Genomic DNA, 23470 nt, shown 5'->3' on the forward strand with positions numbered 1-23470 from the left:
TATTGTAAATCTGTTTAATATGTAATGCACTTTGAATTGCCCTGGTGAATGAAATGTGCTATACAGATAAAGCTGCCTTGCCTTACATCAACTTGGAAGTTAGCATCATCCTGGTTCCCTCGTCAAAATGCCTCTGGGATTTTTCCATTGGAATTTGGATTATTGAAGAAAATAAGCTCTGTGGCAAATAAAAGTTTATGATACCTAGAAGTTTTGTTCAGAAAGATTTTTTTTATAAATGAACACCACGGTTGCATGACTTCAACGCCACCACCACAACGTGTTCGTTGTGATGAAGCTCTGTAGCCTCACTAAGCAACTTGTTAGCAATCGTCGTTTTTAAGATGCATAAAAGCTTGAAAATTCACAAGTATTTACTGACATATTTCATGTCATAGAACAAAACATGACCGTCTCTTAAGCTTGTGTTAACCACAGACCTTATTTTAGGCATCTGACCTATTCAAAAAACCCACTGACTTCAAGACGAGGGAACCAGAGGTGTCAAAATGCTGAGTCATCTCCAGGTTTTCGGACTCATTCCTGCAGCACTGTGTTTCGACAGTGTTCAGTGACTTTGTTCCAGCTACTTTAACATGTGTGAATTTAAACACAGTCACTGGGATGCTGTTAAAACATGTTTAGATTGTATTCACCAATTTTAAAAAATCACTTTCAAACTACTTCTGCAGCTGCATCATGTTCCTGCTCACTCTGAAATATTAACATATAATCTCCAATACTATTATGTTCCATAAGTGTGACCAATCACATCATGACTGATAGAGATCATTATCCATTGATCCAACATGCCCAAAAACTAATTTTAACGGTAACTAATCCAGAGTTTAAGATACCTCTCTTTCTTAAACAGAACAACCAGAGTCATCTCAGAATCGCTAAACCTGCTTTCTGAAACACGGCCCAGGAGAACACAGTTTATCCCCTTTTCCATTTCTCAGTTCATCCATGAACAGATTATATGGATGATAAAATTGAATAAACAGCTAAATAAACTGACAGAATGAGCAAACAGAAGAATAAGTGAGCAAACAATTGACAAATGTACTGTAACAACACAAGCGGGCAGAGGCGACCTGCTCCCTCCATCTTCCTGTGTGGTTTCATGCTGTCTGGGGCCGAACGTCCCCGATGAAAGCAATCATCCAGAAAACAGGATCTGTCACAGGACACCTGAGGTGGCGAGGGGAGGAAGGTTAACAGCAGAGCGAGGGGGGAAAGCTGATTCAAGGAGCGGAAAGAGAAGCTGGCTGCTATCTGATCGCTCTGAGTCTGACTGACTGCATCATATTGACTTATGGCTCCAACACGTGGGCCTGTTCCGGGATGGTCGCACTCCATGGTTGCATAAAAGTCCCTGAGATGAGCTATTGCATCGCAGGATGTGTTCGACGTGTAAAATATAAGTGTTGGTTAAAGATAGCTGTGGTGTGGCACTCCACGGATATTAGCAGGGACATTGTTCTTCCACACAGTGTTAGCCGATAAAGTTTCAGGATCTTCTTCAAGGGCAAGTGATGCTTGCCATAATAAGATCTGCTGTTGAAATGTGCTTCTTTTCTTTTCACAATCCCACCAGTTAGTGGATGAGCTGATCATTTTCTTGATATACAATTTATTTTAAAAAAAAAAGACATAATCAGCTAATTGTGCTTTTGTCAAAAAAGAGTTTGACTATCTGCTCTTGCTGCTGGTTTTAACATCTAGCAACCAAAAACAAAAAAATGGGGCAGAGGCATCTTTTGCTCCACAGTTATCTAATGAAACACCCATCAAATATACAAATCCTAAAATTTGTGCTTTTATTTTGAAAGGGAAAGACCAGGAGGTTAGATTGTAAAGGCGGGCGCTCTTATTATTAAAGATTTTGTTGCCGGTAGTGGGAGAGAAACTGAACAAATGTTGTGTACAGAATAAATACATCTTCACAACGAGAGTAAAGATTTAGCACCTGGCTGATACGGGCATATGTTTGTCTACATTTTATTTTAGTTTAATATCGTGTTGCTTTATAATTTTATTTTAATAGTTTTCTCTGAGTTTAAATGAGCATGTGTACACTAGAAAATCCTACGTTGCTGTTAGCGCAGTGTGCCTAAAGTTTGTTATGCTAAGGAAGAAATATTATATTTTGTTTTTGTTTTGTTTCCTTCTAGCTCTTATGGTGCGTTCATGACACGTCTGGAGCTACATTATTGAAAAATAAAGTTTCATGAACCACCAGTTAGAGAGCCTGACTCAGCCTCTGATGCTAAACCCTAACTTTGCATTTTTAGTGGAACTTCAAGATTTGGTGCACAGTGCAGCACAACTGTCATTGCTAGCTTCAGACTGACGCAGTTGTCAGTTTTACAGCCAACACCAGCATTGTATAAGTAGACTATGTACTTGGGCATTGTGGGTAGATGGCTATTGTGGGGCGGCAGAAAGCGACTGCGCTATTGACCGACAAAAACCTGGGCAACAGTCAGAATGGCACAGTGTTTTCCTGCTATTTAAAGGGCACATTGTTCAGATAGTACGTGCTTACATAGGTGGGCTTACGACACACGTATACTCTGCTAGTTACACACAGGGACCGACTGATGTGTTGCAAGTAGGTGAAATAATACACCACTGGGGCGTCGGTGGCTTAGTGGTAGAGCAGGTGCCCCATGTACAAGGCTGTTGCCGCAGCGGCTTGAGTTCGACTCCAGCCTGTGGCCCTTTGCTGCATGTCACTCTCTCTCTCTCTTCCCCTTTCACACTTATCTGTCCTATTGATTAAAGGCTTAAAAATGCCCCCCACAAATATCTTTAAAAAAATAAAAATAAATAATACACCACTAATGAGGAAAACATTAATCACATTCTGTAAAATATGAACATAGCAGAGATCAGAGCAGAGCTGCTGAGCTGCTGTCTTGACTCCCCATTAAGAGAGATGCTGTGCATAATTACGCACGAGGAGCAGCATAAATTCATTGATTAATCCTGAAGCTAAAAGTTTAGTTCTGTTTCCTTTGTCAAGTTAATTACTGCAGTTTTTAGATCTGCTGCTTAAATGTCCCACGACATTTGCTGCAGTGACATCACTGCTCTCACTGCTTTACTCTCAGGAGAAAACTGCTCAAATTTGCTGACTTTACCATGTACATACAGTAACAGTGTTGCAAGTGCAGGTGCTATAGATTATATAAATAGAGTCAAAACTAAATTAAACTACAGTAGGCTGTGATTTAAAGAACAGGTCTTCCCTTAATCACGAGTTTGGCTCCCCGTCTCCTCCTGTCGTAATGTGAAGCATCCTTGAGCAAGACACTGAACCCCAAGTTACTCCCAATGGGCAAGACAGCGCTTTGCATGGCAGCTCCGCCACTGTCGGTGTGTAAACAGGTGAATGAGAGACAAATTGTAAAGCTCTTTGTCCAGACAGGTAGAGAGGCACTGTATAAATGAAGTCCATTTAAATGCAGTCCATAAAAGAAAATGGCCAAACTGAGAAACAGATCAATTTTAGATAGAGGTTGTGCAGCAGACATCAACGGGCACTTTTGTTTCAACGGATTGCTAATTGATATTGGTGAACTGGTGACTCATGTTCCACATTCTGGTGCACATACTGTGTGGTGTAGTAAGCTTGGCAATGAAAGGTGTCAATTAAATCAACGTGATAAATAAGAATATTCAAGAAATGACTCCAAACCATCTGCACATTCCTACACAACATTATTACGTAAAATCTGTGTTACATGAAAAATGTATCACCTCGCCTCCTCGACGAGCTCAGAGGAAGCGTTACTAAATGCTTTCCACCAATCATAACATTTCAAAGGCGGTGGAGGAACAGGGTTATGCATTAGGAACGACGTTAGCTAATTAAAAATTAAGATTCTTTGCTTGAAGGCACTTAATGCTGCAAATACTGTAATGTACCAAACAAAGAAGAATGACTGCCAGTTAGAGAAATGCAACTTTGAAGCAGCTTAACATGCAGATATGAACGATTTGTGTGTTTTTACTTTTTAAATATTTATGGAAAACTATGAAAGTAAAGCATTTCTGTTATTTTGTCATGAATGTAGCTTAATCCTGCAAATGTAATGATAATAATAAAGATTAATTTGAAACAATTTCATATTCACATGTATTAAATCTTAATTACTGCATGCTGAGGGTGCATTTTGAAACAGTGTGTATGATTCTGAGAGGAAAAATAAGAATTATAGTGCGGTGATCTGAAGCTGCCTCATAACAAAACTCTAGCTTATTTAAATTTTTAAAATCCCATGATGGGAAGTGAACATAATGTGGACCATATCTGGCACAGGAACTGGTGCTACATGCTGTAACTGGGGGATCATCTGTGCCAGAGGACAAACTCCAGCATGTGGAGTGCACAGGCTAGATGTACGCTAAATGAGATTAAAGACAGTAATGTGATGCCATACTGTTTGAACATGCAGTGCAACATGTGTGATATGACTAATACAGCTTTCTGCCTCCTGGTAAGTTAGCAGCAACAGCGGAGAGTGTTTTCAATAATTAACAAACAGTGGGTTGAAGATTAAAACCTGTCTAAAAAAATGCTCTCCCCCTAAATAGTAACGGATGGTGTCATCAATCATGATGTCACACCCCCTTTTTATAGCATCAAATAACTATTAAAACTAATCTTAACTTAAGACTTGACCATACAGCAGCAGTGTGATAAGAACCACCTAAAATGAAAGCAAACATCTCTGGGGAAATGTCTTTAATGTGTACTTTGATCAACACGTTTTGGCCTCACTTTTAGCTGCACTTTATTATGACATATATTAACGTTTGTTGTTAGGCGGTGACCTCTATTGGCCATAGTTATTATGGCAGAAGCAAAAGAGGAAGTCAGGTGACAGAAGAAGAACAAAGAGCAAAAAAGTCATCCTAGGTGGGAGGTCAGGGAGTTTGATGGGTCAACAAATACAGGACTTTCACCCACGAGTTCGTGCCCCGTATGAAACCAGAAGTCAACGTCGAAAAGAAAGCATTTCAGCAGCTGGAGGCAGCTTTTGTGCTCCTGGAGTTGAAAACATTTCAACTCAGAGCTGTAAAGCGCTCCACGTCATCTCCATTTTTCAACCTGGGCCCTATTTCCCCATGTGTATGTGTGCGTATGATTCATAGGTACAACTTGCGAGATGACGTCACAGCCGGGAGGAGGTGAAGGGTCAGGGAAACGCTTAGTATGCTATTTACAGAGATAGCACTGGCGATCTGAACCGGTCAGTGGCGAAAAAAAGCACTTTTAATGCACAAACTTATACGGGACGCATTTGCCCCCGTTACCGTTTTAGCTCGTTTCACGGCTCGGGCTGCATCCGCCTCCCTCAATACTGAACCAATTTTAAAATGAGTTGTACCTATGAATCATACGCACACATACACATGGGGAAATAGGGCCCAGGTTGAAAAATACCGAAGTTATCCTTTAACCAAACTGCGCCGGTATCACAATTTTATCCATGTGTTTAAAACTGTGAATGTTTTACAACGTGTCTATGTGCGCCTGTCACTGGTATTCTCCATGTATGATGTTCTGAGCATCATTGGCAAATGACCTATTCAGTGGGTGAGAACGTGTTGCACTTAACATGTGTGATGTTAGGATGTATGTTTGTAGGGTGCTGTGGGGGCCGGTGTGAGACTGAGTCATCAATCAAACCTCTTGGCTGGAGCCATTTGGTTTCTCTCAAGGCAGCTGGAGGCTTCACATTACTGCCATCAAGTCGACATGGAGACCATCCATAACATCCCAACAGCAAACTGGGTCATGCAGTGTAACCCTTTCAGGATCCAGCACAAGATTCTACCCATCACTTACAGAGCCCTCCATGGTCAAGCACCTGCATACTTGACGGATCTGGTGTCCTTTCACTGTCCTGTCAGGTCACTGCGGTCCGCTGAAGGCCACCTACTTACTGTCCCTCACACAAGATTAAAGACGAAAGGTGATAGAGCCTTTAAGGCTGTTGCACCGAAATGGTGGAATGCACTACCTCATGAGCTGAGAGCGGCCTCTTCCGTGGACATTTTTAAAAAGCAGTTAAAAACACATCTGTTTAGGCTTGCGTTCCATTAATTGTCCATTGTATCATCTCTGTATTTCGCTGCACTTTACTTTTTATTTGTTTTTGTGTATTTTGCATTGTTTCTGTTATTGTATTTTTTGTATTTTATCTTGTGAAGCACTTTGTGAGTCCTCTCTGTGAGAAGTGCTATATAAATAAAATTTACTTACTTACTTACTTACCCTATCATCTCAGAAACAGGCTTGTCTTTCTACTCTAGTTAAGACCTCATGAAACAGGCTTGTCTTTCTACTCTAGTTAAGACCTCATGCTTTCACATTAATTTTAACCAAAGGAACGGTATGAGTATTTAATGTTTTTTATATATATACATATATATATATACATGTAAATATCTTATGGTTGTTCCAGATTTTAGGTTTAGGTGTGATTATAGAGATAAATTCTCTCTGGAAATCCATCGGTAAAAAAAACAAAACAAAAAACTTTTTTTTTTCTTCCTTTACCTCTGGAGCCACAGCCCGGAGTTTTTCGACTAACGGAAGTGCAGGGGCCTCGGCGATCGCTCATGCCCTTCAGTTCCGGCGGTGCCCCCAGGGAAATCGCCGTGTTGTTTACAAATAGAAAACCAGCAGAGTTTAGCTATATATCACATTTTTCACGTCACTATATCACCGTGTGGATTAATCTGATGTTTGTTAAGTCTATAAACACAATGATTGAACAAACGTTACTATTTCTGTGTGCACGTTTTGTAATTAATAACATGGTTATCGTAGATTAGCTGGGCTAACCGTTAGCTGTTAACGTTTGTCGTTAGCGGTGTCTGTAATAACCACAGACTGTATAAAAATAAGGTAATAACTCAATAAACGGTCTGTGAACAAAATATTTTTTTCCAGCGGATATCTTAGTTACAACATGATTGAGCTAGCAAAGCAGTTTTGTGTTGCTATGTGTGGTATTTATTCAGTTATGGGAAATCACGATGTCTAGAAAGCATCAGTGGCTGCAGCTGACAGGGACAGCTAACAGCAGCAGCAAAGCTAACATCAGGACGTCATCTGTTAAAAGCCTCCCGTTGTCGGATACGACATGAAACTACTCCAGTTAGCTCAATCATGTTGTAACTAAGACATCCACTGGAAAAAATAAATAAATTTCACGTTGACGAGACGGCGTTTTGGGTGGAGCGGTCACCATGGACGCGGAGCTTGCTGTTTCTGTAGGTACACATGTACACATTTCCTGGGGACACCTGCACGTCTCGGCCACGCCCCCTCCATTGTGATTGGCTAAAGCGCAGCATCGTTCAAACTCAAAGCCCCGCCCTCCCCCCCTCTGTAGTCATCTTTCACACAGGGCTGCCGACAGATTCTACAATGTAAATTGCAGAATCTGTCTTGAGAGATTATCCTAAGAATAACAGACATTTAATTACGTTTTGCAAAATTTCCATCAGAACAGGCTCACTGAGACACAGCTCACTGATTGATGGTGACATTAACCAGACTGACAGTAAATTCATAAATCAAATGAGATGTTTGCACACTCAAAGACCCATTAAAAATAAAATAGCTGTTTAAATGTGGAGGGATGCTTTTGTGCTCTCCTACTGGGCTCCAGCTCTTATCTCTTCCATACTGTAGCTGCTTTACAGAGGATGGCTGTTGCCAAGGGAACAAAGAAAACAAATAAATAATCAAACAAGTTTAGATTAGCTTCTGACAGAAAGTGAGGAAGAGTGAAATGTCCACAATAGTAAGATTGTTCTTAGTGAAGATAACTAGTGTAAAAATACAACAGAGACAACCTGTCTCCTCTGACTGTAGTTAACCTACCTTTGCAGTCTTTAAGTACCTCTGCATTTATTCTGTGCCTCTTTTATACTATGCATCGTTTTCTCTTCTCTTATCAGTCCGTGGGTCTGTTAGTCAAAGCTAGCAGTCAGGGAAGAAGGTGGTCCGACTGCGCCTTCACAGTGATGATTTAAGAAAAAACTCAAATCTCAGTCTCAGCCTCAGGGCTAAAGGACATTAGCCAGGCGGGGGAAGCTATAAAACGACTCTTTACATTCCAAAGCAGTGAAAACAGACCACCCAACACTTTCAGCAGGATCCCCGTTTCAATCAAACCAACAAGCCTGAGGGCGAGATAACTACAGAGGCAGCGAGCGCTGCTGCAGAAATCCCACACTGCCTATTGTTTCCTCAGCTGAGCCAAAAATCTGAAGATGAGAATGCCCTTGAAGAAGGAATCAGGGCAGTCAATTCATTTCTGATCTGCAGACCTCTGAGAACGGTTTAATACAAATGCGGCAGCCTTATTCGTCTGCTGTTTCTTTTTTCTTAGAACAGGGAGTTTGTGTGGATGAATACACGAACAATCCACATGCACACACAACTCCTGCAGGCCGGGGGCAATTTGAATAAGTGTTGCTTTCACCAAACAAATGCAATTCATTTTATCATTCTCTAACATCTCTTGGGCTGCACACAGGCTGCTTGCTTCAGTCAAATTTGGTGAGTGCACCTTCGTCAGGTAAGACTCGGGTGTCAAACTGCAGAACAGTCGCCAAAAGAAAATGTTGACATTGTGCATATGTTTCATATCAATGTTTCTAAAGTGACGTAGTGTATGAGCTGCCTTTGTCAACTGAAGGTGGATGGCGTGACACCTGGCGTGACTTTGTCAGTGTCATTCACGTCTACACATCACATGCTAGGTATCCTCCTGTGTTTGTTGTTGACATTTCAAGTCAGCCTATCAGTTTACGCCTGTTAAATACATTGTGCCATTTTAAAAGCACTTTGGGGTGAAAGTCAGGTGGTTCAATCCATCAACCGCCCCTTCTGTCCGCCCTTTTGGGACTATCCAGCTCCCTACATTACGTTGCAGTAATTCAAACTGACGCTGTCAAATGTGACATCATACTACCGTTACAGGTGCTGTCTGGCTGTTATTACCTGACGCGACCAGTTCGTGTATCGTACTGCTACATACAGATGCTGCCTGGTGGCTTTTGGCGTCTGTATCTGATGCCGAAATTACTGAACAAGTGGCGTTATTTGACAAGTTCTAAATGAGGTGCTTTGTTGAACACTAAAAGAAGCGCAAGCTAGCTTGTAGCTGCATGCTGAAGCAAGAATAACTGAAACTACCAAAGATTTCTACACATGTGGACAGTTTACCAGTCATGTGAAGTTTGGTGGAAACCTTATCGCAGTACCAGTTTCTCTTCTGGTTGTCCTCATAAGTTGCTGGTGCCATACCTCCGGGTATTCAGACTTTCTCCATTTTGTCTTCTTTGTGCTTCCGTGATACCGGCTTATCAATTGGAAACGCCAGAGTTTCAACATGGTGAACTCAGCGCGGTGGCGATATCTGTGCTTATTCATGTAGATATCAACAACTTCATACCCCTACTAGCGTGTTGGAAGCTACTTCTCCTCTGTTGTTGCCTTCCTCATTAAAATGAATGGAAGTGGCAAGTTACTATGCAGCAGTGTGAAAGCCCCTTAAGCCTTGATGGTGTTCAGGAGTGTTGTTGGCATTTTACATCAACAGTACCTGCCTAATAAAAACTAAAAACTTTGAGAATGCACAAGAAGACGATGAAAGAAGAAACAAGAAAAAAAACGTTCAGAGCAAATTTGAGCAAGAACAGCAACACCCAGAGCCGCAACTTATAACAAAAAACTAAGTGTTATAAGCTTGCATTTGAGTTGAGAAACTTTTAAAACTTTAAGTGTTGTATATCAAACAATGAGACCATTGTCAGGAAGTGTTCAATCAAAAAAAGACAGTGATTACGCTACATAAAAGCTGATTAGTTCTTACCTCTCACTGACAAGCTCCTCCATCACCGGCATCTGGCCTGCAGCGCTGACATTCATGTAACCATAAATGCAGAGAGTCCCTGCAGACAGGAGACACAATTAACAAATTGACATAATCATGTATATTATTATAAGCTGAACTTTTAATTACACATATAAAACAATCCGTGCAGTCAGCGGACTCCGTAGATTACATTAACATAAACGTATTAAACCAAATCAGAATTATGCAAATGCAACAATTTTCTTTGACATTTGAAGTTTACTGCCAATTGACTGTCACTTAAACACGCTGCACCAAACTTAGATGGCATTGATCTTTGATTTAACACAGAGCTGACTGACATTAAATTTATTTACAATGGACTGCCTTTCAAAACTGCCTTTGCCAACACATCGGTAAGCGCCCCTATAACTCAAAGTATGAGGCTTTACGCCCATACTGTCACGTTTGGACACTCAGGGACAGCTAGTCCCTTAGTTTTCACTCAAAGCATTTATGTATCCTTTCAAAATAGGCTTCCCTTTTCACAGTAAATTTAGTTTCTGTTTCCCCACATGCATGAAGTCTCTTTTCAAAATAAACTTAAAACAATGTAGGTTTACTCAATTTTTAGGTTTAGGCACCAGAAGTGCTTGGTTAGGTTCAGAAAAAAGATCATGGTTTGGGTTAAAATAAGTTTGTTACTAATGCAAAGTAACGTCTGTCATGTCACATTTGCATAGTTAAAATAACTTCATCGGGGACACAGACAGCAGTCTCCTAGGTGAAAGTCTTGTGTTTTAGTGATGGGCAAAGCAGTTCTTTAGATGTTACTGAATCACTAGAATCAGTTCATTCAGAAGATTCGTTCAAAAGATTTGTTCACTGTATCTTTCAGTGCTTGGCGGGAGGAGCCCTGACTGTGTACTGCATAGTCCAACTCAGTCTCTGCCCTGCACTGGTGAGTCTCATTACTGGCCAGCCTAACGTTTTAAGTTTGTTTATCTGGAAACTAAGTCTGTTAAAACCATGGGGAGGTGTGTGATTGTGTTCATGTGGCTTGACTCCTGGCTACATTAGCTGTTAGCTTGGAGTAAACGGTCCCTATGAAAGTGTATCGCTGAGAAGAAATGATTTGAATCACTCAGGGATAGGGGTTATGTCGTTCACTGAGTGATTCGTCACACGGTAGGCAGTCCCTTCCTGCACCCTGGCTGCCTCACGACTCATGAGTGATTCATTGTTCGCACTGACCAAATCAGCATTTTCACTCCTGGCCTGCACGCTCACTGCTGAGCTCAACGGAACTGAGAAATGAACGAATCAGTTCCGGAAGTGATTCAGTTTAGTACGTTCACTCAACAGATTCGTTCTTTTGAACGATTCGTTCGCGAACGACACAACACTATTGTGTTTGTTTGTCAGTTTGAAACCAGCAGCTTTTCAACATGAAGCCGTCCAGGGGCGTATCACGACAACGTAAAAGGTGCCCTTTTTGGTCTGAAATCGAAATCACTGACAAATCAGTGGTATTTAACAACTTGGGAATGAGGACTGGCTGTTGTATTTGTCAGTAAATGCTGTGAGATACAAGGTGGGGGTCATGTTACCATCAGGTGAAGAGTAAGAAAAACCAACGCTTAAAGGGGAAGAGTTTGTAATTCTGTTAGTTTTCATAAAACACAAAGAATCAGGGAGGTTTCATGTATTTGTTAATATAACTACTTGATTTTAACTTGTGATCTATCTCAACTGAAACAATTTTAGAGAAGCACCTGAGTTTTGGAGAACACAGATCTGATATTCCTCCAACTGGTTGTTCACATTTCTGAACACATTCCTAAAATGGAGACGATCTATCTTCATGCTTCATTTCCCTTCTGCGGAATTAAACTAAAACAATGATAGAAAGCTTGATCGCTGAGTGAATGTAAATGTCCATGGCCGTGCAGGCGGGATGCACAGTGAAGGTCAGCCTGACAGAGAGGTCACGAGCAGACCGAGGAGGACCATGACCTGCAGATTTACCCCCCTAATAACAAAACCCATTATGCCTCAGTCATATGGGCAGCTGTCACAACCACTTCATCACGTGGACATTTAAAGCTGGGACACCTCTGCACAGATCCAACAGAGGAATGAACAAAATAGCCTACTCACATTAGCTACACTATAAATAACAACACAAAGGGCAGAGCTCATAGCCTCGGACAACAGAGAGGACATTTTGAGTTATGCAGCATAAATACATTCATTTTCTGTAATAAAATGAGCAACGTGGGACAAACTAATTCACCCTAGCTGAAAATGTCACATAAATAAAGATGTTTGTTCTTTCATTATTTCTCTCTGGTCTTGTTAATAATATGAAGTCAGCCCGCATAATCTTCTTACACAATACTCATTGTCTCTCTCTCTCTCACATTCACGCACACACACACACACACACACACACACACACACACACACACACACACACGTAGACCCACAAGACCAAACAAACATGCAATCATGGAAACATTGACTTATATGACATCATGGATTACGATCCAACAGATGGCAAATGGTCAAGATGCTTAACACAACCACACGCACACACACTTGACTGTTATTGAGTCAACTGTTATAATGATGAATTATTATTTACAGCCATGACAACAGACTGCTAGCTTCCATAGAAAGTTAGCTCAGTCTTCAAACAGAAACTGAGCACAGTCAAAGTTACTAATAATATTGTTAGGCCTGTTATCTTGACATAGCAGACGATTACTTTGTCTTTATCACTTAGCCATCTCAAGAGATAAGAAATGGTGCTCTTTAGCTCATTTTACCCACAAAACCACTGCTATTTACCTTGAAGCCTTTTCTCTTGCAGTGTTCCTGTTTTATTTGTATGTTGGGCATGCTCACAAGTACAAGGGGATGCAGTACGCACTGTTGCCAACGGTGTGAAGCAATTCCTGTGCTTTGAAACACAGCAGTGCACCAGCTGAAGGTCACGGGAAAAGAAGACCGCTAGCTAGCATCCATGAATGATGTTACAAATGTTTCATGGGAACAAAAATGCCTTCTGCACCTTCACTAGACCTCGAGGAAACTCTTACAGTGGCTGAAATTCAGAACGTATGAGTTGTGTGGATATGGTTCTCAACATGGAGGTGGCTAAGTTAGCCGCTATCAGCTAACACTGCTAACAACAGTACTGACAACAGTGCTACCAGAGCTAACAGTGTTAACCAGGGGGAACCAGAGGGTGGACACTACACTTCTGGGACAATACCGTCTTGATATTAGCAGTAATCACCATATGAGCACAGTACAAAGCAGGCGCGATTAGCTAGCTGGTGGAATACACACTTCCTGCTATATTAATGCTCTTATTGGCTTTAGGTGATAAAAAAAGAATGCAAAGATAACGTTTCCGCACAAGAAAACTTGCAAAAACCGGACTTAAGTGACACTTTTAGGGCCAAGAAATCTTTAAAACAACTCCTCCTGACATTTAGACAAACAGAAACTAGCTAGCCTCGCAACAGGCTACAAACATCCCACAGTGCAACTCTCTTAAAGTGACAGGCTCAGTCTGTAGCAAAGGATTCACACCATGGAAGTATAAAGAAACCTGAATACACCATCGGCAGAGGACTTTAACAAAAAACACACATGGTTACGTTTTGCCAACAGGCACGGGGTTGTATTAAGAAAAAAAATAACAGTGTCTGGCTGTACAATCTTACGGGAAGTGAACATCGGCCTCCCGAATGAAATTTGGTGGTTGCGTGACCCATCCACCACCCTCCCTCCTGCCCTTCTTGCACTTCCACCTCCTTAACTTTCGTTGTTGTCCTGCCACATTTCTTGCTGCTGCCGTCAGGCACAGTTAAACAATAATGGCGACTGGCTGCATATCATGCCTACGTGAAAGGATGGCTTTTTTTGTCAGTGTCTGACGCCGGAAGTCACTAGACAAGTGCTGGATTTTGACGGCTGGGTGCGACCGGGTTGGACTGCCAACAACTGAGGTGGCTACTTCCAGTTTAGCTGTGACTCCAATAGACTTTCCAAATATTATTGGGCCACATGGATTAAATACCAGTAGAAAAGAGAGTCATTTCACGGGGGTTGCGATGCTAAAAAAAAAAGTAATCCCTGCTGAACAGACGTCTCTTAAACCATGTAAGTCAATGGGGAAAAGTCTTATTTGGCTTCAAGACTGGCGCACTTCCTCGAGGCCTGATTCATACTCACATTTTTTTTAAAGAAACTGTTGTAAGTATGTACTCATCTAGTCCTTGAGTAAGGCCCCACTTTTGCCAGACGACATCACACTTTTTTCCTCACGCTCACAACTTAAGTATCTCATTATTACATCCACACATCTACACATATCCTACACAACAACAGATCAAAAATGATGAGGATTAACGATTAATGAGGATTAAAGAAGCTGACCTTCATAAATACATAACCACTACGGCTCCTTTTATCATCTGTATTATCTATAATAATATAATTAATATAAGCTAATCAGTGATATCAGTAAACATGACCTCTTAATTAAAGTTTTAATTCAACGTGAGCATCAGAAAACAGAGCTTTTGGAGTTTGACTTAAAGTTAAAAACACATCATGTTTCCATCGATCATCTTGTTAACATGAAGAGATTAGAGCCAAAGGTTCCTTAAGATTAAAGGTTAAAGGTCAGCTGTATACTACTGGAGCACAATGAGTCATGAGAGTGTCCTAATAAATAATCTTCATGTATAAGCATATATATGTGCCTGTCAAGAGGCTTTATCTTCAAATGCATATACAGTACACTCTGAATAAAGGGCACAGTTTTATCCGAGTGTCACATGGATGCACAAGCACATGGGTCTGTGCTGGTAGATGTCAAATCACACATGAGCAGATGCAAATCCATCCGACCAAGACTGCATGTTTGTATGTGTGCTTTACAGACATGGATTCAGATGATATCATGATGATGATATCTTTCCAATGGCACATATAACATTTGCATGCAAAGACAAAGCATGTGCACAGATAAGCTACACATTTTAAGCTTGCCTACATTCTTTAATCAGACGTTTAAGCTCTAATATCTACACACTTGAATAAAAAAGCACATACTGTGAAGCATATTAAATCCCTGGCGTGGTATATTGAATAGGGATGCACTGAAATGAAAATTTGTGGCCAAAGCCGAAAATGATTAAACGCTTGGCCGAAAACCCAGTACTGAATATCAATGTTTAGTTTTTCATTAGTTTTTGCAGATGAACCCCCTCCAGATTAGTGTTGTCACGGTATCAAAATTGGGACCCACTGTGCGATACCAGTGAAAATATCACGGTTCTGAGTAGTATCACGATACCACAGCGAAAATGAGGCAGATGTGCCTTTTGTCATTTATAAAAAGATAAATCACTTTTCTATAATACATCAATGATATTTCAATGGAATAAATTACTTATTGACTTATTCATACTTAAAAAACCGCATCTATCAGTGATTAACATAGGGGGGATCAAAATAAAATAAATAAATAAAATAAAAATCAACCAGCCACCCTCCTACCCTGACAAGTAAAGAACAGTCCCTTCATAAGTAAAGAACAGTCCCTAAAGTGCGGTGAGGTTTGTGGGCCGTTACCTGCCACAGAGAGAGAAATGTGAACAGCTCGTTTCTCCTCTGACACATCACATACCTGTGTTCGGCTGGCTCGGCTGTTCAGGTACTTCTGGGCAGTCATGACACCAAAAAGAGGATATTATTGGAGCCGACTTCTCCGTCACCCGGTAAGCCGATGGCCGCCGTATTTGACAGGAATACATTAATGTTACTGTCTGTGTCTGTGACCCCGTTCAACCCACAATCGGTGGGATTCGCCTTTCGTTTCTGCTGGTGGTTGAAATCTGTAGGCTGCTCGCACAGCTGCTGAATGATTTAAGCCTATTTTGCTTACTCAAAACTATTTTTAGTCGCAAATGCGAGTGCCGTGACAGACAGATCGCCACACTGCCGTCATTTTATTCCGCCCGTCACGTCACACCGTTTGATTGCGTTATCAAAACGCTGCTATTATTCAGCCTTGCTTTCAACTTATTCCACCGAATACCTAATGTGTGTTTTTTTGCAATATTCGGCCGAATATATTCGGTTACCTTTTTTTGCAATATTCGGCCGAATATATTCGGTTACCGAATATTCGGTGCATCCCTAATATTAAATCTATCTGTCAGAAACATTTTTTATTCATTCTTGTGTTTAAGACCTGGACATCAGAAAGGGAAACATTAAATATAGTTTGAGTTTCATTTTGGAAACGCTAAAAAATGCACAGATACATACGATCTACCGTCATTTTTTACTTCTGTCAATATGTCTTCAGCCTTCAGAATAACTTGTGACCTTAAGAGGCCACTGATACACAGTATTTTAACCTAATGCATGGCAAAGGGAAACTGTTTTGTAAGTGCCTTATGCACACAAACCAATACCATAGTATACCATCAATACATGCACTGGCAACGTTGTCGTCCTCAAGAACACACACATACAATCTGTTGGGCTCCACCTGTCACCACTAATGGGACTGGATTTAAACATTTCATTTGGCTCCCGACACAACACATGATGCAATAAACTCTGCAGACTCCACCGTGGCACAGAATCATAAATCCATGCCTGTCTTCTGAATAATTCAGGCAGCTGTCTGTTTGGCAAGAGCTGAAATTAACACATTCCTGTTTTAATGGTGCTCATTTGTTTATTCATAGGCAGGCTGTATGAGTTGGCAGCAGTGTTGGAGCAGATTTGTAAAATTGTATCGACTAGTCACCAAAACATAACTACATTTCTTTTCTATTTATTCATCAGCAGAAGTAGGTTGTTACTTTTCTTTATCTAATATTCTTTTCAACCAAAATTAGCACATTTATGCAATGTTGTTGTTATTTTTAAACATGAAGAATCTACTTAAAAAAAAGCAATCGATGGGGTGTGCAGTAGCTCATCTGGTAGAGCGGGTACCCCATGTAGCAAAGCTGTGTCCTAAGCGCAGTGGTCCGAGTTTAAATTCAACTGGTGGGCCTTTGCTGCATGTCATCCTCACTCTCTCTCTCTCGTTTATTTAAAAATAAATTAGTAAAAAAGCAGTGGTGTGTTCTGGTGTGTTACGTCCTGAATGTGCAAGAAAACAGGAATAGCAAACAGTAGAAAGCAGCATGGAGGCCAGTGAAAATGTTTCAGTGGTTACTCGTTTTCTGTATGTGTTACTTTTTCCATTTCTCTTTCAAACTCAGTGCAGACTACTTTGGAACAATGTCAAAGAGCTGCTTGGATAGAGACAGGTGGAATTTGTGGCTGAGATTACAACGAGTCACAGAAGTTACTGACAGAGATGCTAGAAAAGGGGCAAAAATTAGGGTGTCCACTTGTGTGTCTTGTTTCCATTACTGCCGATTGGAGCTGGAGCCAATAAACACCTGTCATTTGTCCACGTCCAAGTCAGTCCATCCAGGATTTCATGGACTTTATCTGGGGTTGTTGTGTGTGGCCTGAAATGCCTGATTTCACGGCAGCTTTTCAAAAAAACGTGAAGTATGTTGCAATATTTTTAGAGATTGGTTTTTGCAATAAACTTGAGTAGGTAAAAAAAAAAAGCAAAATTCTTTGACTTTTAAAAAATATATTTATTTCATTAATCAAATAATATAAATCAAAGGCAACTTGTTCCAGTGAAAATAAAACCGCACCACTTTAAGTTTATGATGTGTACACTAATGTTACCACTAACCATGCACCTGGATCCGTCTAGTCTGTTGTCCATCAGTCCAGTCATTCTCCAGATGTGTATGTGGTAAAATTGAAATGTGTTCCACCACAACGCTGCAAAACAGTTTACCCCCACTTGTGTGCAGAATATCTGGAAATTCCCTTGCACGATTTGTAGTATGTGTCACACATGTCTGCATCTTCAAAACCAGAAACAAGATGTTATGAGAGGGACTGATGTCATTGGTGAAACTCAAAGGAACTACAGTGATCAGTCAAATTTGTGGAAAAGTTGCAGTGAGCAGAGAATCTGCAAGTTCGCGCAGAATTTACGAGGTTTAGTCGAATTTGCATTAATTTTTGCAATCTTGATATCACAAAAATCGGGGGGGGCTGAAAAGCCAAAAGTTACTGGGTTTATTTTGTCCAGTGGGAAAGGGGCTTTACACTGTGGACTTCATCCTATGTCACATCAAGTAACACCATTGAAGGAGAAGTCCGGTATTTTGCACTTTGAGCCCCATTTCTAGGTTGTTTATGATGAAATAAAGTGGCTAAGACCAAAATAGTGATGATTGCTCTTTTTCTGAGAATTTCACTTTCCCCTGCTGTCTATGGCCATGTGTGAACCTGTCCTAAAACCACCCTAAACCTTTGTTTTCAAAGCCATGAAACTCACCGAGTGCTCAGTGGTGTTCTATAGATAGTGGTGTTCTATAGTTTTCTATAGAAGCCTCATTTTGCGTTGGTAGTAATCCACCACCGGAAACAGAAAGGGGGTTGTTTACGACAAGGTTGTAGTCATTGTAGTCTTTTAGCTCAGCCAAAGTGCCGGCTCGACAGGGCTGTGTGCGCTCCTGGAGGAAGAACGAGAACAAACAAAAGAGTTTTGTAATAAGTTTAAACAACTTCACAATGGATTACTCGCTTGTAAACAACCTTCGCAGTAGGACAGGTTCACACATGGCCATAGGCAGCAGTGTTAAGCCAGGCAGGGGAAAGCCAAATTCTCTGAAAATGAGCAATCGTCACTATTTTGGTCTTAGCCACTCTATTTAATCATAAACAACCCAGACATGGGGCTCAAAGTGCAAAATACCAGACTTCTCCTTTAAGTGATGGTAAACTACATGCTGAAATTGTTGAAATTGAATTAAAATATGCTGAGTCACAGTGATGTCCATGCTTAGACTTTAGCAGACTGTATAAAACATGGCAGATTGCCAGCTTCAGCATGGATCAATGTCAGTGTTGCCAGGTGCCTCAAATATCCAAAGTTATGGTCTCATTACAAGTTGAAATGGTTTTGTTATGTGGCATTCCTGCAATTTTTAAATTAGTATTATTAATTGAGTGTGGCTGTGTTTAACAGCAAGGGACTGCAGGAATGTCCTGTTCTGGTGCTCAGCGCCAGATATTTTGCAATAACATATTACAGTTGCAGCTGTCCAACAGCAGGAAATGGCTCATGTTAAAGAACAGCACCATGGTTGCATCATGGAAATGCATTTACACCTAATATCATCACCCTGGACGACTTGTCAAGTGAGAAAGTTACAGAAAGTGCTCTGTCACACTGGTGTCACGACCTGCAGTATGTACAAGAAAAGTGTACCAGTATGGACTTATCTCACCATGTGAGCTTTAATTTTGCCTCATAAATCCCTGTACATTCATTGTTCTCCAAAACTGGAGCACCATCACATAAGGAATCAGGATCAGGGACGTACAGGAATGTGTGGGGCAAAACATTAGCTCACATTGCGACATAAGAACATGCCGACTCAGATTTTCCCACCTTCTTCCTACACATGTACAATGGAGGTCACTGCACCAGTGTACCCAAACATTCATTAATCCAGAGCAGATTATTATATCATCATGAGACTGATTTGACACCAGTCTGAAATCTTCTTGGCACTGTCTTCGGGTCGTGGCGGGCCTGCCGACTCTGTTCTATAATAGACACAGTCGGGGAGGTGAGGCGAGTTGAACGCATGACAGAGCTAATGGGCGAGGCCGCTGAGAGGGTTTACTGGAGTCTGTCAGCTCCCATCCACTCACACAGAGAGGAGGGGAGGAGAAGTACAAGGAGGACGATGACAGGGTGAGAAACTGATGGAGCAAAGTGAAAGAAAGAGAAATGTAATCGCAGAAACAGAAAAAGAAAAGGAGGAAGAAATACTGAGCAGGAGGAGACAGACGTGATACAGCAGATTGCTGCATTGTCATGCACTGACAGTTTCGTAATCTGGTGACTCTGGCAAACTGATTCTGGGTCGATGTATGAAAACATAACAGTCAAGTCGGAGAAGCCCAGGTAAGCTCGTACTCCGGTAATGAGACACGCTGCTTCTTTCTGTCACTGCTGCTGTAGCATGAAAACATCTAAAAGTTAGGTCTTGCACAGCATTATGGGAGCACCCTGACATCAACAGAAAGCATGACAACAAGCAAAAGGCAGAGGCGCCAGAAAAGCCACATCGGTTTATAGCTGGCAGGCTGCTGAGGCAGTGGGCGGGACATCACAAGTGGACAGAAATATTCTGTTAAGAGGTTTATTCGTGGCAGCATGAATGGGAGACTCAGCTGCAGGGAATCATAAGTGCATCACAACATTACAGTGCTGGAGCAGAGTGCAGCCAACAGGCCGGTTAATGTACATAACTGTAAACACAGCAGCTGATAATATGAGCAAGTGTCAATGATTGTGTTTACTTGCATGAAGTGAATCGACTGTTGGTCCTAATGGAGCTTCAGCCTGTTTACTGTGTGTCTGAGTGTCCCTGTAGTCATTAAGAAAGCTGCTGACAGAACACTCCTGTCAGCAGATTGAGACTCATAAAATATTTAAAGTTCAGCCACCAGCTGCCCCTCAGTTTTGGAGAGAAGTCTGAATGGAGTCTTAGCAGGGTGTTTCTGTGGTGATGCAACACACACACACTCAGGGAGAACATTAAACCCTGTCGGCTTGACCCTTCAACTGTCTGGCTGTTTAAGAAGATGGAGGATCATCACATCAGTGTCTGGTTGTGCACTGCTTTCCTCAGAGGGGTACACGTCACCCTGCAGACTCTTCTGGCTCTTTGGCTGTTGCTTGAACTACAGATTGTACTTGTGTATTTCTGTGTGCTGCCACCACGGACACAAAGAGTGTAGAAGCAGATCGAGAGAGAAAATCAGACCAAACTCTGATCAAACTGTAAAACTAGTCAGTGCTGATCGATTCTGTTACTGTATTATCAATATTTTGCCAAAAAAGTGTAGTACTTTTCATGTGTTTTCTCTGACCATGTAGCACCAATTTGAAGAGTGTTTGCATAGTTCTACTGTAAAGACAGCCCAGTTTTATAAAAAGAGCATCTTTGCAGTGGTGAATTACTTTCTTTAGCAGCCTAAATTTTTTACTGATTATGTTGCTTTTGTATTCATATTCTTGGAGAGATTTTGTGAGTACTTGTTGATGCCCTTGCTTTATTACGTATTGGCTCTGATGTTGTTGTAAGCCCATTTCTATCGTTAGTTTGACCAAAAATCTCATTTTTGTTATCAGTTATCAGCTTCATCACTGTTCTGTTATAAACTGTCATACCTGACACTTGCAGAATTCTAATACATGCATTTTGTGCATTATTATAATCCATCATCTTGAATTGAACTCTTTACGTCAAATATTCAATTAATTCAATTCAAATCAATTTATTTATCCCCAAGAGGCAAATGAAAAGGCCATGACAGTAGCTATAAAAACACAATCAGCAACACAAAATCAGCACATACACTGCAACATACAACATTCACAGTTAACAAGAGTAGTACAACTTACAACTCGCGTAACAACGAAAAGAAAGACATAGAAACACTGACCAGTCAACCGCACGAGCAGTGACCTGGAATTGATCATCATATTGCCATTACACATTTGCAAGAGTAGAGAGGCATGTTGCATTCACTTGAGAGCAAAAAAATCTGTTACTCTAAATAAATAAAATAATCATCTCAAAATTCTGAAAAAGTTTTCATGGAAAAACTATAAAAGCACTCGGAGAGCGCAGACCTCCGCCAAGCAGCTCAGATTTCACGCCATTTTATTATTTTATCCACTTCGCTTGAAACTGATCACCACCAAAATGTTATCATCTGTTCCTTGTCCCATTATCAACCATTCCTGAAAATGTCATCAAAATCCGTTCAGAACTTTTTGAGTTATTTTGCAGACAAACAAACAGACAAACAGACCAACGCTGGCGAAAACATAACCTCCTTGGCGGAGGTAAAAATCTGCTGTTCTCATCTCATTAATTCAGAAAAATGAGAATTTAAAAGATCAAAAGCACCTTTTTTTTACATGGGACTGAAAGTAAGAGAATCAGATACTGTCACTTTTATGATGGCATCCAATCCATCTCTGCTCACTTGTTTTACACACCAAAAACAAAAATCAATTTTTATGCATATTTGGTCCATAAAGCTTGAGCACAAAAGTCCTTCTCTGGTTGAGACTGCTGACTCCCAGTAAGCATGAATGGTGGAAGTAATTATGTAAGTAGGTAGGTAGGTAGGTAGGTAGGTGGGTGGGCAGATGGGTAGTATCACAAAATATACCCTTAAAAAACTTTTTCTGGGCTCCAGTTTGTCTCATGACAATGTCACACAGCCTGGTGCTTTTAACTGGCCTCTTGTAGGACCCTCTGACTGATTGTTAAGGAGTGTGGATGACTGACTGAATAACACCATCAGCTCTAACATATCAAAGTCAACTGGCAGCACCTGAACACCTCACTGCAGCTGGTTTTCTTGTGCTGCCAACAAAAACAAATGGCTGTTGCTGTTCTTAGTGCTGGAGTTCGTCCTGAGAGGAGCCTATAAGTTCTAGCCTGGAGCAAAAACCAAATGACAAATGGATGAAATGCAACAGTCTGGTTTGTACAGGACTACAACAACATGAGAGGAAACAGAGAAATAAAAGGGGAAGCAGTGAATGACAGATGACCACAAATTCGTCGCAGTAAAGAACCAAAGTGAGCAAACAGGCAACACAGCCTGATGGACGTGAGCACAAACAGCAGAGACAGACACATCAAGACCAGCAGACAACTCCAGACTGACCGACTGGAGCGTCGTGGGGGTGGAGGGCTCGTCTGTGTTTGTTAAACTGTGTGATGGAGCAGGTTCAGGTCTCCTGAGGTTCAGCCAAAGGTTTCCAGTGAAAGGTGGGACTAATCTGCAAAACTAAGCTCCTGTGTGCCGTCAGCACAGCGGCCTCCTGGAGGAAATAAACTAAGCGCTATAAAAAGACACAAGCAACTCTTCTATATATGTATATATCTGTGCAATACATGGAGCTGTGAAACCATCAGGGTGGTGTAAAAAATACCTATTGGATGAATCGGTTCATATTTAGATGGTATGTGTTTGCTTTTATGTTTGTTAAAATGAAGTCCATATTTTCTACACTGTTTTTCACTCCGTAAAGAAGCAGTATGTTGTATTTTGACACTTGTGTTTCAGACTTTCTTTGCAGAAAACCAACACTAGTGTAAGTAGTTTATTATAAGAGTGTATATGAGTGCATTAACAGTCTTTACTGTGTTCTGTATACACACTTATAATACAAGTATCTATAAGTGTTTAAGCACTATTTTTACTGCCTTTACTTTTAAGCTCATATCACAGTCATTATAAAGGCTACATACACATGCTATATCTTGTTTTTTTCAGGACAATCTGGGCTAACCAGATTTGCCATCATTTCATGTTCTTCTATGTGCCTGTATTTTATATTAATTTTTATATCA

The 23470-nt window shown here is 40.9% G+C and overlaps 1 protein-coding gene across 1 annotated transcript in view; it reads right to left on the reverse strand.

The window, feature by feature from the left end:
* htr4 (5-hydroxytryptamine receptor 4) overlaps positions 1-23470 on the reverse strand; it is a 213597-nt gene that overhangs the window by 175846 nt on the left and 14281 nt on the right. The window contains exon 2 of the mRNA XM_050042827.1: positions 9912-9990. Coding sequence (XP_049898784.1) covers positions 9912-9967 — 56 coding nt within the window. The 5' untranslated portion in view covers positions 9968-9990. The remainder of the gene's footprint in view (positions 1-9911; positions 9991-23470) is intronic.

This window comes from Epinephelus moara, chromosome 4 (assembly GCF_006386435.1).
Source record: "Epinephelus moara isolate mb chromosome 4, YSFRI_EMoa_1.0, whole genome shotgun sequence".
Taxonomy (NCBI): domain Eukaryota; kingdom Metazoa; phylum Chordata; class Actinopteri; order Perciformes; family Serranidae; genus Epinephelus; species Epinephelus moara.